The sequence below is a fragment of the Armigeres subalbatus genome, chromosome 1 (assembly GCF_024139115.2).
Source record: "Armigeres subalbatus isolate Guangzhou_Male chromosome 1, GZ_Asu_2, whole genome shotgun sequence".
In the NCBI taxonomy this organism is placed as follows: domain Eukaryota; kingdom Metazoa; phylum Arthropoda; class Insecta; order Diptera; family Culicidae; genus Armigeres; species Armigeres subalbatus.
In genome coordinates, this window is record NC_085139.1 from 210,756,326 (window position 1) to 210,769,391 (window position 13,066).

General features: G+C 46.4%; 1 protein-coding gene across 1 annotated transcript; it reads left to right on the forward strand.

Moving 5' to 3' along the window:
* Positions 1-696: 696 nt before the first annotated feature.
* On the forward strand, positions 697-3,528 carry LOC134206966 (uncharacterized). The gene has a single exon (XM_062682707.1). The coding sequence runs from the start codon at positions 697-699 to the stop codon at positions 3,526-3,528; it is 2,832 nt and encodes a 943-aa protein (XP_062538691.1).
* The last annotated feature ends 9,538 nt before the right edge of the window (positions 3,529-13,066 follow it).

Below are 13,066 nucleotides of genomic sequence, written 5' to 3' on the forward strand. Positions count from 1 at the left end.
AAATCGAGGTGATAGAAGAATTTGTGTACTTGGGCTCACTGGTGACTGCCGAAAATGGCACCAGCAGAGAAATTCGGAGACGCATAGTGGCTGGAAATCGTACGTACTTTGGACTCCGCAAGACGCTCCGATCGAATAGAGTTCGCCGCCGTACCAAACTGACAATCTACAAAACGCTAATTAGACCGGTAGTCCTCTACGGACACGAGACCTGGACGATGCTCGTGGAGGACCAACGCGCACTTGGAGTTTTCGAAAGGAAAGTGCTGCGTACCATCTATGGTGGGGTGCAGATGGCGGACGGTACGTGGAGGAGGCGAATGAACCACGAATTGCATCAGCTGTTGGGAGAACCATCCATCGTTCACACCGCGAAAATCGGACGACTGCGATGGGCCGGGCACGTAGCCAGAATGTCGGACAGTAACCCGGTGAAAATAATTCTCGACAACGATCCGACGGGCACAAGAAGGCGAGGTGCGCAGCGGGCAAGGTGGATCGATCAGGTGGAAGATGACTTGCGGACCCTCCGTAGACTGCGTGGTTGGCGACGTGTAGCCATGGACCGAGCCGAATGGAGGAGACTCTTATATACCGCACAGGCCACTTCGGCCTTAGTCTGAATAAATAATAAATAATAATAATATTCTACGATTTCGGTTTCATCAGTTTGTCGTAGTTGCGGACATAGCTAAAATGTACCGCATGGTTAAGGTTTCCGGCAAGGACCAGCCCCTTCAGCGCATACTTTGGAGAAACTCTACCAGTGATCCCTTGAAAACCTACGAGCTCACAACTGTTACATACGGCACCAGTTCCGCCCCCTACCTAGCAACAAGGTGCCTTCAGCAGTTAGCCACAGAAGCTGAAGCTACACACCCCAAGGCAGCTGCAGCAGTTCGAAAGGGATTTTATGTGGACGATTTTCTCATGGGTACCGACGATCAGGAAGATTGCAAGATTCTGGTTGCTGAGACTCTTGACCTGATGAACTCTGCCGGTTTCACTTTACGGAAATGGAGCTCAAACAGTGCAGAAATTCTCGAGAACATTTCCGTTGATCTGCGCGATGAACGGACCACGCTGGAGTTGGATTCGGCATCTTCACCAGTCAAAACTCTCGGACTAATCTGGGAGCCAGCTTCTGACATGTTTCGTTACGCTGTTCCACAATGGAATCCTCAAACGCCAATCACCAAGCGTATCGTTTTATCCGATACCGCACGAATTTTCGACCCACTTGGTCTCGTAGGTCCAGTTGTGGTACAAGCGAAGATATTTCTGCAGTCACTCTGGAAGGAAAGCTGTGATTGGGACAGTCCGCTATCAAACGAATACCAGCAGTATTGGCTTGACTTCCGCCGCAACATGATCGCTCTAGAATCTCTTCAATTTCCTAGATGGACATGCTGTACGCATGGCCTAGATGATGTAGAAATACATGGTTTTTGTGATGCTTCGGAGGCGGCGTCTGGAGCGTGTTTATACCTCCGTTGCGTTTTGAGAGATGGGTCAACTGTCGTCAGGTTGATAACGTCGAAGTCCAGAGTGGCACCTTTAGAGGATCTGGGTCGCAAGAAGAAAAAACAATCTATTCCTCGTTTAGAACTGTCTTCGGCACTTTTGTTGAGCCACCTTTACGAAAAGTTTGCCAGCAGTCTTCAACTTCCACTGAAGTCACATTTCTGGACAGATTCCATGATTGTCAAGTGCTGGTTGTCGTCAATCCCTTCCCGTTGGCATGTTTTCGTCGCCAATCGGGTATCAGAGATACAGCACATTACCAAGAACGGATCCTGGAATCACGTTGCTGGAGCTGAAAACCCTGCCGACATTCTGTCACGTGGTGCGACGGCAGTTCAGCTGGAATACCAATCAATATGGTTTGAAGGCCCTCTTTGGCTCCGTCAGGATCGCTCAGCATGGCCAAAATCTACGTCAATACAGCCAAGAGTTGATAGCTCGCTTTTAGAAGAACGCAGTACAATATCGCTTCCAGCCCAGTCAAAACCTCCAAATGAACTTTTTTCTCTTCGATCATCGCTCACAAGTCTTGTACGTCTCGGAGCTTGGTTGCGTAGATTTGCACACAACAGCTCTCCCCACGCTCGCGCAGCCAAGCTTGAAGGAAATCTCTCCTTATGCGAATTGAAAGATTCCCTGAACAATCTCGTGCGTATCGCTCAACAAGACAGTTATGCAGAAGAAGTTGCAGAAATAAAACAGGGTCGGCAGTTGAAATCATCGTCAAAACTTTCGTTGTTACATCCAATTGTCATCGATAGAACACTTCGGGTCGGCGGCCGGCTGGCGAATGCGCCAATTCCTGAATCTCGCAAGCATCCGATGATTTTGCATCATCAACATCCACTAGCCACGCTGGTAATGCAGCACTACCACACGAAACTTTTTCACGCTGGTCAGCAGCTCCTAATCGCATCAGTAAGGGAGAAGTTTTGGCCAACAAACGCACGAAGTTTAGCCCGCAAGATTTGTCACCGATGCGTAGATTGCTTCCGCAATAGACCCAAGGTACACGAACAGTTAATGGCAGATTTACCCTCTATACGAGTTAGTCCAGCAGCAGTGTTCCAGAAGGTAGGAGTAGACTTGTGCGGTCCATTCCACATCAAGTACCCCATCCGCCGAAGCCCGGCAATCAAATCTTATGTAGCGATTTTCATCTGTCTGGCAACCAAGGCGATGCACATGGAGATAGTGGCTGATTTGTCTACACAAGCATTCCTTTCCGCCTTCAAGAGATTCGTCGCTTGCCGAGGAAAACCGCAGGTGGTGATGTGCGACAATGCCACCAATTTTGTCGGTGCTAACCGAGAACTTGAAGATCTTCGCCAGCAGTTTCTGGATCAACAGTTCCAACGTGCCATCGTCCGATCAGCAGAAGACGAAGGCATACAATTTAGTTTCATTCCCGCACGGTCTCCCAATTTTGGAGGATTGTGGGAAGCCGCCGTAAAATCCTTCAAGGGCCATTTTCGAAGGACAGTTGGAACTCGGCAGTTAAGTTACGACGAACTGAATACAATTGTCCAGCAAGTCGCAGCCATACTGAATTCTCGCCCGTTAACTCCCTTGAGTAACGATCCCAACGACTTCTCGGTATTGACTCCAGGTCACTTTTTAATTGGAAGACCGCTCATAGCAGTTCCGGAACCAGACCTTCAAGACATTCCGGAGAATCGTTTGTCCAGTTGGCAAAAATCTCAGGACTTCATCCAGAAATTGTGGAGGAGTTGGAAAACCCACTATCTGTCTGACCTTCACAATCGGACAAAGTGGACGAAACAACGCGACAACATAAAAATTGGGACCATGGTCATCGTAAAGGAAGACAATCTGCCGCCTCAAAAGTGGCAACTGGCTCGAGTGGTAGAAATTTTCCCAGGATCGGACGGCAATGTCCGTGTAGTAACCGTCCGGACAAAGGATGGGTCTTTCAAAAGGGCCATTTCGAAGATTTGTGTCCTTCCTATCAGGGACAATGCGTCCCCTTCTGAGGAATTCTAACGTCCTATCGCCATCGCCGGTGTTCCGGCAACGCGGAGGTCACCATATTGGAGGCCTCCGCTTACCACCAATCGCCCCCGGTGCGGGGAGCGTACCAACTCGCCACCATCATCGTCCACTCCGTCGTCATTTGAAGTCGTCTTGTGTTGTCAAGCATGATCTATATGTGGTCTTCCTGGATGCAATTGAATTCATCTTAATATAGTCCGTTCATAACAGTTCGTTCTCACATCCTGGAGTAAATCCATCGAGCATCAGGTACCGATGTCCGATGGCTATTCCGTTGCTGTAGGCACCGACGAGCATTCTTTAGGGACTGATCAACCCATATGAGGACCATAGTCAACTGCTCAACAGCACCAATGAACTCCAGTGAGGCAACTGCATTCGATTCCCACGATTCCGGTCGTTATCATCGGTGGTTGGACCACCCGCGGAGGCCAGGAGGCCTCCGCTCCAGGCAAGTCTCGTTATTCTTCATAACTTCAATATAAAAGCACCCTCTCATCTGCAGAAGCGACTGATGCCCCCTCCCATTGTCCATCGGCGAGGACAACGATGACAACCAGGACGACAATTTCAATATTCCCCACGGCGATGATGATCCATTCAAAGCTATTTCAACCAATCGGTACTTCCAAGTCTGCAGATGTCCAGTACAGAAGTTACAGTCCAGCAATTCGTCACCATTCGAACCCGTTAATTGATGCAGTAATCAAGAGATCTTCGTATAGCTATCCATCCATCACCGATTTTGTTTACAACTTTATAGTTTGTCGGTCCGCAAGAAAGGCGATCGATCGACAACAGTAGGCCAAGGTCATAGTTATGTATACATATAGAATCAGTAAAACTCAGGAGAATCATTTGCAAAATCGAACAGAACTAGGTAGTACAGTGTTGATCGCTGAACCATTAAAAATTTCTCAATTGAAATGCAGAGATTTCAAGGCGGCCGGCATGTTCAAGCACAGCAATATCGGCCCTTCTGGCAACGCGGATAAGATCCACAGTTAGCAGTCGATAGCGATCTCCCTTTATCATGTGGTCATCTGATTCCCTTCCTTATCACTGCTATCAGGTAGAGCAATAGGAGAGATCGTCTCTCATTCGTCTGGAGAAACTCTCCACTGAGCCTCGGTATCACTGTCGATACCGGGCAGTAGTTAGTTATCATCCAACAGTGCGCGAGTTTGCATCGAAATATAATTTGTTCTCCAAACCGTATCGAGCAATAAATCGTTGTCCTGTCGTTTTCAAGTATAATAAACCAGTAGTGTTTTCCATAGCTCGCGACTTTTAGTTTGGAATGACGAAATTCCATATAGTGTCCGAAGGTTATTATCGCGATCCCGGTCCGGACAGTGAACACCTACATCAGACTGAAGAGGGAAGCCAAGCGGATCGGACTAGTCATCAACACGTCGAAGACGAAGTACATGATAGGAAGAGGTTCAAGAGAAGACAATGTGAGCCACCCACCGCGAGTTTGCATCGGTGGTGACGAAATCGAGGTGGTAGAAGAATTTGAGTACTTGGGCTCACTGGTGACTGCCGAAAATGACACCAGCAGAGAAATTCGGAGACGCATAGTGGCTGGAAATCGTACGTACTTTGGACTCCGCAAGACGCTCCGATCGAAAAGAGTTCGCCGCCGTACCAAACTGACAATCTACAAAACGCTAATTAGACCGGTAGTCCTCTACGGACACGAGACCTGGACGATGCTCGTGGAGGACCAACGCGCACTTGGAGTTTTCGAAAGGAAAGTGCTGCGTACCATCTATGGTGGGGTGCAGATGGCGGACGGTACGTGGAGGAGGCGAATGAACCACGAATTGCATCAGCTGTTGGGAGAACCATCCATCGTTCACACCGCGAAAATCGGACGACTGCGATGGGCCGGGCACGTAGCCAGAATGTCGGACAGTAACCCGGTGAAAATGGTTCTCGACAACGATCCGACGGGCACAAGAAGGCGAGGTGCGCAGCGGGCAAGGTGGATCGATCAGGTGGAAGATGACTTGCGGACCCTCCGTAGACTGCGTGGTTGGCGACGTGTAGCCATGGACCGAGCCGAATGGAGAAGACTCTTATATACTTATATGCCACTTCGGTCTTAGTCTGAATAAATAAATAATAACATCAAGAAACATTTCAGAAGAGAAGCCACAGTGAAGTGCAAAAAAATGAGACGTGTCAACCCCAGTGGAAAGCCATTGACTCTTATATACCGCACAGGCCACTTCGGTCTTAGTCTGAATAAATAAATAATAACATCAAGAAACATTTCAGAAGAGAAGCCACAGTGAAGTGCAAAAAAATGAGACGTGTCAACCCCAGTGGAAAGCCATTGTTAATTGACAACGTTATGTCATACAAATAGAGGTAGTAAACTATAGAGGACGGTTGTCTCCCTTTCTCGCTGTCAAACATGTTGGGTACATATTTGTCAAAACGTACTGACTTTTCCTTTGTTGACATTTAGCACCCTATCCCCGCCAGCAAAAGATGTTTCGCCATCGCCAGTGCCGACAGCGACAGTCTTCCTCTATAGCTTATTAGCTCTATTGTCATACAGGTCACACATATACACAACAAAACAAAGCCTCTTAATCGTTGAAGAAGGTGAAATATAAATCAAAATGTCGGAAAATAGACGCAACAACGTTTTAGATGCTTTATAAGAAAGAAAGAGCCGATAATAGTCAAACAAAATTTATTATAGAGGTTTTCACTTGACTTCACTTGAAAAACACTTGATCAACGGTTCGAAAAAATTAAAGGAATTTACAAACGAAATTTCAGAAAATTTCCCAAACGAATTTCTGAAGATATTCCCGATTTTTTTTAAAGGAATTTTAAAAGAAATTTTCGAAGTTCTACAGAAATTTCTGGAAGAGTTGTTAAAGAAATTTCAGGAGGAATATCCAAAGGAATTTCTATAGGAAATTCAGGAAGAATTCCTGGAGAAAGTTCTAAATAAATTTCGAAAGAATACCAAAAATATTTGCTTAGAGCTTCCGAAGAAATTCTTTAAAGAATTACTGGAAGAATTTCTATTAGAAATTCCTAAAAGAAATTCTTGAAGGAATTTAAAAAAAACTAAATCAAATTCCGAAGGATTTCTCCTAAAGGGATTTCCTAAAACAGTGTCCGTAGGTATTCCGATGGAAATTCATGAAGGATTTCCCATGGGTATTTTCTAAAGAATTCTTAAATGAACTTCCAAATGAATTCATACAAAAGTTTTCGATAGAATTTCCGAAGAAATTCTTAAAAGACTCCGTAAACGAGTTTCCGAAGCAATCCCTAAACTAAATTCCAAGGAAATTCCTGGAGGAACTTTTGGAGAAATTTTGGAAAGAATTTCCGAAGCAATATCCAAATAAATTTTCAAGGGAATTCTTGGAAAAAGTTCTGAAAGAGTTCATAGGGTAATTCTAAATTCGTTTTCCGAATTCCTTTTTCGAATTTTCTGAGGAATATCTTGAGGAATTTCCAAACGAATTTCTGGATTTATATCTGAAGTACTTTCCAGTGAACTTATGTGCTGTTATGCAGCAATATCCTAGTGGAGGATGTAATGTAAACTTTTGCTGTAGAAATACAAGCTATAGTTATTAGCATGTTCACCCTATCAGTCTGTCTGAACCTCGCAATTGTACAAAAACCCTAAAATTCAATAAAAGCATGATAGGCCTTGCTTGATTTATTTTCAGCTTAAAATTATTCACGCCGATTCACGCCGCCGCCGCTGTCGAACATTGCTTGCGGCGTGACGCCGCCGCCGCCGCCGGTGTAAAAATGGCTTTACGCCTCCACCGAATGTAATCCACCGTTCGCGGCAGCCGAGGACCCTGATCAGAGACACGAGCATGTCCGGTCCTGTTAGCAGCTGAGAGTTTAGAGAGATTCCTTGCGCCGTCGCTGCGGCACCCCAGAGGAGACGGTTATTCTCGGGCTTCTTAGGATTTTGGACGACGTTGATCAGGAGATACCACACTTGGTCGGCGGTAGTCCCCGTTAATTCCTCAGCGGTAGTGAGATGTGTGTACCGTTTCGCCGGGTATTCCTCGATCTGTCTGCTGACGGTTTCTCGCAGCTTCGGATTCTTGTCAAGCCGTTTCTCTTGCTGCTTCATCCTACGCAAGGCCCGGGAACAGTGTGTCGTCTGTCTTCCTCAGCAACCTTGCCGGCCGCCACCATAGTGGACTGTCTGGGTTCGTAAACCGTCCAGCCGAGGTTTGTGCGAACAGCAATCGGCTCCATTTGTGTCCTTACTTTTGCCTCCAGTGGAGCAAACGAATGAATGTTGTAGACTTTGTAGAAGCGGCTCTGGGCGGCCCTGGTGGCGTTGTAGCTTCTCGGTGACCCTCGGAATCGATGCCGGCAGAAGTAGTTTTCCCGAGACGAGCTCGAGTGCATCCCCATCGAGCGCTTCCTGCAACCTTATTGGGAAGTTTGTAGGCCAGTCCCTTTCTCGCTGACAACTGGGCCTTCGTCAAAGGCCTTTTTCAAAGGTGTTTTTTTAACAAGGTCAGGTTTATTTGAATTTGCTCAATAGTTTTCTCAAATGAATTCTAGAAGAAATTGTATTTCTTTTGAGATCACCTATCATCTTTCCATCTTCATAAACTCCTTGTTTGTTCAACCTTTGGGCAGATTCCACTCCTCCCTTTGGCCAGTAAATATCACCGGCGGATGCTCCCGGTGCGACATGCCGTAAAACTATTTAATTTCTTTCCCGTCAAACGACGGACGGCGGTCGAATAAATAATCACACTTCGGGGACGAGGCTGTGAATGCGATGCACCGGGATCAGAGAGTTAGAATCTGCGCCGCTTTGAGCTCACGTACAGTAAACCAGCTGCAACATCAAAGCCGCCCAGAAATTTTGCTTAGATTTAATGGACCAATAAAAGCCATGAGAATGGGAATTTATTCACTCTTGAGAGAATCGCTCCACATAGGTAGCTAAATAAGTAGGGAACACGGCTACGCACGCAGTGACCTTTTGCCGGATAAATTCTAGAGGAATTTTGAAAGCAAAAGCATTTCTCGCGAATATCCAACAGCGGTATGGCAATTTATGTGAAGCTTCGTGCTTTCAAATCATATTTTCCTTAGCCTGAGCACATCACACATGTGATTGGGATATGGAAAATGGGTTGTGAATTGCCTGATAAAATTGGTTGTAAAATAAATTAAATAGCGAAGCATTGATTCTTGTTCTTGATTTCATTCTTCACTTCGATAGGATCTATCCTGAAATAATTTTGGAGCTCACCGCACTGTGCCGGGTGAAACGATGGATGTAGGTACACATGCAAATGTCCGCCACGGGTGATGAAGCGCGAACAGCGCGCAATGTGCTACCCATACCTGTACATTACTCACTTGTTGGCTGGTGCATTTTCGCACCCGTCCCGTTCCGACGACCTCATGGAGTCGGGTAGGTATTTATTGGCTCAAGAGCGTTTTGCTTTGATGACGGACTCGCGAAACTGCTGCGCACCGTCGTCATCGTACCTTAATGCCTACGTACGTTTCCACCTATGTATAATGTACCTCCATGCGGAATTCAAAGTGGTACCTACTTGAGCGAGGATTTTGGATTTGGACATTTCTCGGGCGGTGTGGTCAAGTGGACTTCACGGCGGAATGTACACACGTTAGTGAGAACTAATGTGTTTAGCGGGGCACTTGAAAGGGGACCGACAGAGCGATTTATTTGAATAGTGATTCCGGTGTACGTAATTTGGATGCGACGCTGTTTTTTCATGTGATCTCCATGTCTAACGAGATTCGCAAATATTTGTTTAAGTTATATGTGAAGTTTGATTGAACCAGTTGTTATGAAGGGTGTGCAGTAAATCATGAACGAGACACACAGAATTCTTTCTACACGATTTGATGGGCGTATTTTTGATCTTGTGATTTTAATTTACCACTAAAATCTGTGCAGTAACAAATTCCTAAACATCTTGAATAATTAAAAACAATCAAATGATGTAAGATATACACATTTTACATTAGCGCAATATTGAGAAAAATAAAATCGTTTAAAAAAAGAGTTCAGAGAACATTCGGCATTTCAATTTTATGCATATTTTAAGGTGAATGTTATTCTATTAAATCAAACCAGTAGTATGACGAGAACATTAGACACACTGGACATACCATATGCATAAAAATACAAGAATGGAATAAATAACACAAAATATATATGGATAGAATATATTACATGATTATATGGCACGGCAAATGGGGGTTAAAGCGTACCATTGGTACTTCGCGTACCTGAAGGAATCTCGCGGTCCTTAGCCTCTTACCCAGCAACTCCTATCCCCACCTCCTCGTGGTGCTGGGCGGGATACGAGAAACCTTAGGGAAGATCGGGTAACCAACCTCGGTGGGAACTATGGTCGTATGCTGGGAAAGGGGGGATTTGCTCCTTTCGGAGATGCAAATCTTACTGAGCGTTTGTTCTCCATGTCAGGATCGGGTCACAACAGCGTCTGTTCTTCATGTTAGGGGCAGCTGATCATCGTCCAAGCGCCAGCGAGGGACTCAAAGTGAAACTGTGCACCATGGTCCACAGGGAACACGGAGGAATGATCCTAAGAAAATTTAGGTGGTTTGGTGTCAGGCCCTGCAAGCCAGGCCCTAACAAAAACATACACAACAAACAATCAACAAGAGAGTACCTACGGAGCGGAACCATCGGCGAAGACCACTGCGACGAAAAGGGACTAGCGGTTGGAAACTCGATTCGTGGAACTGCAAATCTCTCAACGATCGTAGTAAACTATGCCTAAATACGAACGCAAAAGTGTATTCCTCCCGTCAAAAAGTATAAAAAAGTTTAAACTGAAAAACGAAATCTATTATCCGGATCGGACTACTATTTCTGTCCAGCAAGTATTGTGGTCGAATTGCTGAAATATTTTAGGATTGGCTCGCAAATCGTATGGGTACTGAATCTTGCTAATCAGGTTAAGGAAGTTTTCGCACTGAGTTTGTTCCGGTTTCACTATTCAAACATCATTAGGAAGAGTTGACGCTGGCAGCAGGGACTATGTCCAAGGGCTTGACGATCCCTCTCCAGGCCATCTGCGGGTTGTGTGGCTTGCCTAGGATGTGGTGGGGTTTGACAGTGGGGTTTGTTAAATTCCTATAAAAAGCTGCATGTATCCGCAAGTAGGCCCCACCAAAGCGACCGTGTGCCTCTCAAAGCGCACAATCCCAAGTCCTGGTGTCAGGTGGGACGTTAAACAGCCCTGACACGACGGCCCTCCGACGAGACAGGAGGTTTGCGCAGGCCCAATAAGCCGCCTGAAAAACCAATAATTACGAACAATATAAGAGATAATGCAACTCGATACAATCGGCAACGACCTAGGCGACGAATAAAGAATCACGATTGGAAGCTTGGAACATGGAACTACAAGTCGCTAGGTTTCGCAGGTTGCGACAGGATGATCTACGATGAATGACATCCCCGCAACTTCGACATCGTGGCGCTGCAGGAGATTTGCTGGACAGGACAGAAAGTGTGGAAAAGCGGGATGTGCAAGCTGAGGATTAAAGGCAGTTTCTTCAACTATAGCATCATCAACGTGCACTGCCAACACGAAAGGAGACCCGACGACGAGAAAGAAGCGTTCTATGCACAGCTGGAGCAGACATACGTTGGATGCCCACTGCGGGTCGTCAAAATCGTCATCGGCGACATGAACGCACAGGTAGGAAGGGAAGAAAATTAGGCCGGTAAACGGACCTGATAGTCTGAACACCGTATCGAATGACAACGGACAACGGTGCATAAACTTCGCAGCCTCCCGCGGAATGGTAGTCCGAAGCACATTCTTTCCCCACAAAAATATCCACAAGGCCACATGGAGATCACCTAACCAAGAAACGGAAAACCAAATCGACCACGTTCTAATCGACGGTAAATTCTTCTCCGACATCACGAACGTCCGCACTTACCGCAATGCGAATATTGAATCCGACCACTACCTCGTTGCAGTATGCCTGCGCTCAAAACTCTCGACGGTGTACAACACGCGTCAAAGTCGGACGTTGCGGCTTAACATTGGGCGGCTTCAAGACGGTAGACTAGCCCAAGAATACGCGCAGCAGCTGGAAGTGGCACTTCCAACGGAAGAGCAGCTAGGCGCAAGCGTCTCTTGAAGATGGCTGGAGATATATTTGATCCGCCATTGCTAGCACCGCAACCGCTGCACTTGGCACGGTTGCCCCGGATCAGATAAACGACTGGTATGACGGCGAATGTGAGCAGTTAGTAGAAGAGAAGAATGCAGCATGGGCGAGATTGCTGCAACACCACACGAGGGCGAATGAGGCACGATATAAACGGGCAAAAAAGTAGCAAATATCGCGCAATCACATTGCTGAACGCCGCTTACAAGGTACTCTCCAAAATTTTATGCCGTCGACTAGCACCAATTGCAAAGGAGTTCGTGGGGCAGTACTAGGCGGGTTTTATGGGCGAACGCTCCACCACGGACCAGGAGTCCACCATTCGCCAAGTACTGCAGAAATGCCGCGATAGATATTATGGCACGTAACTTTGAGAAGATGGAGGAAGCCTACATCAGACTGAAGAGGGAAGCTAAGCGGATCGGACTGGTCATCAACACGTCGAAGACGAAGTGCATGATCGGAAGAGGTTCAAGAGAATACAATGTGAGCCACCCTCCGCGAGTTTGCATCGGTGGTGACGAAATCTAGGTGGTAGAAGAATTTGTGTACTTGGGTGTACTGGTGTCTGCCGAAATGATACCAGAAGAGAAATTCGGAGACGCATAGTGGCTGTAAATCGTACGTACTTTGGACTCCGCAAGACGCGATCGAATAGAGTTCGCCGCCGTACCAAACTGACAATCTACAAAACGCTCATTGGACCGGTAGTCCTCTACGGACATCTATGGTGGGGTGCAGATGGCGGACGGTACGTGGAGGAGGCGAATGAACCACGAGTTGCATGAACTGCTGGGAAAATCGGACGACTGCGGTGGGCCGGGAACGTCGGACAGTAACCCGGTGAAAATGGTTCTCGACAAAGATCCGACGGGCACAAAAAGGCGAGGTGCGCAGCGGGCAAGGTGGATCGATCAGGTGGAAGATGACTTGCGGACCCTCCGTAGACTGCGTGGTTGGCGACGTGTAGCCATGGACCGAGCCAAATGGGGTAGACTCTTATATACCGCACAGGCCACTTAGGATTTAGTCTGAATAAATAATAATAATAGGAAGGATTGAGAGTGTGCAAATGAGAACTTTTCAAAGCCGCTCAGATCTCTGCCTTTGTTTAAGTTCAGTTTTTTCGGCCCAATCTGACTTTGTAGTAACACTTATTGTATTAAACTTCGCTTTATGTGTGTACCGTATCTATCCATCCCCTGATTAAGCACACAATTTGAATATAGAGGCCTATGTTCATTCAAATTATGTTTCTTAACTCTGAATATAAATGTAATTGTGGCTCGGCAAAAGTGCCAGTGTTTTC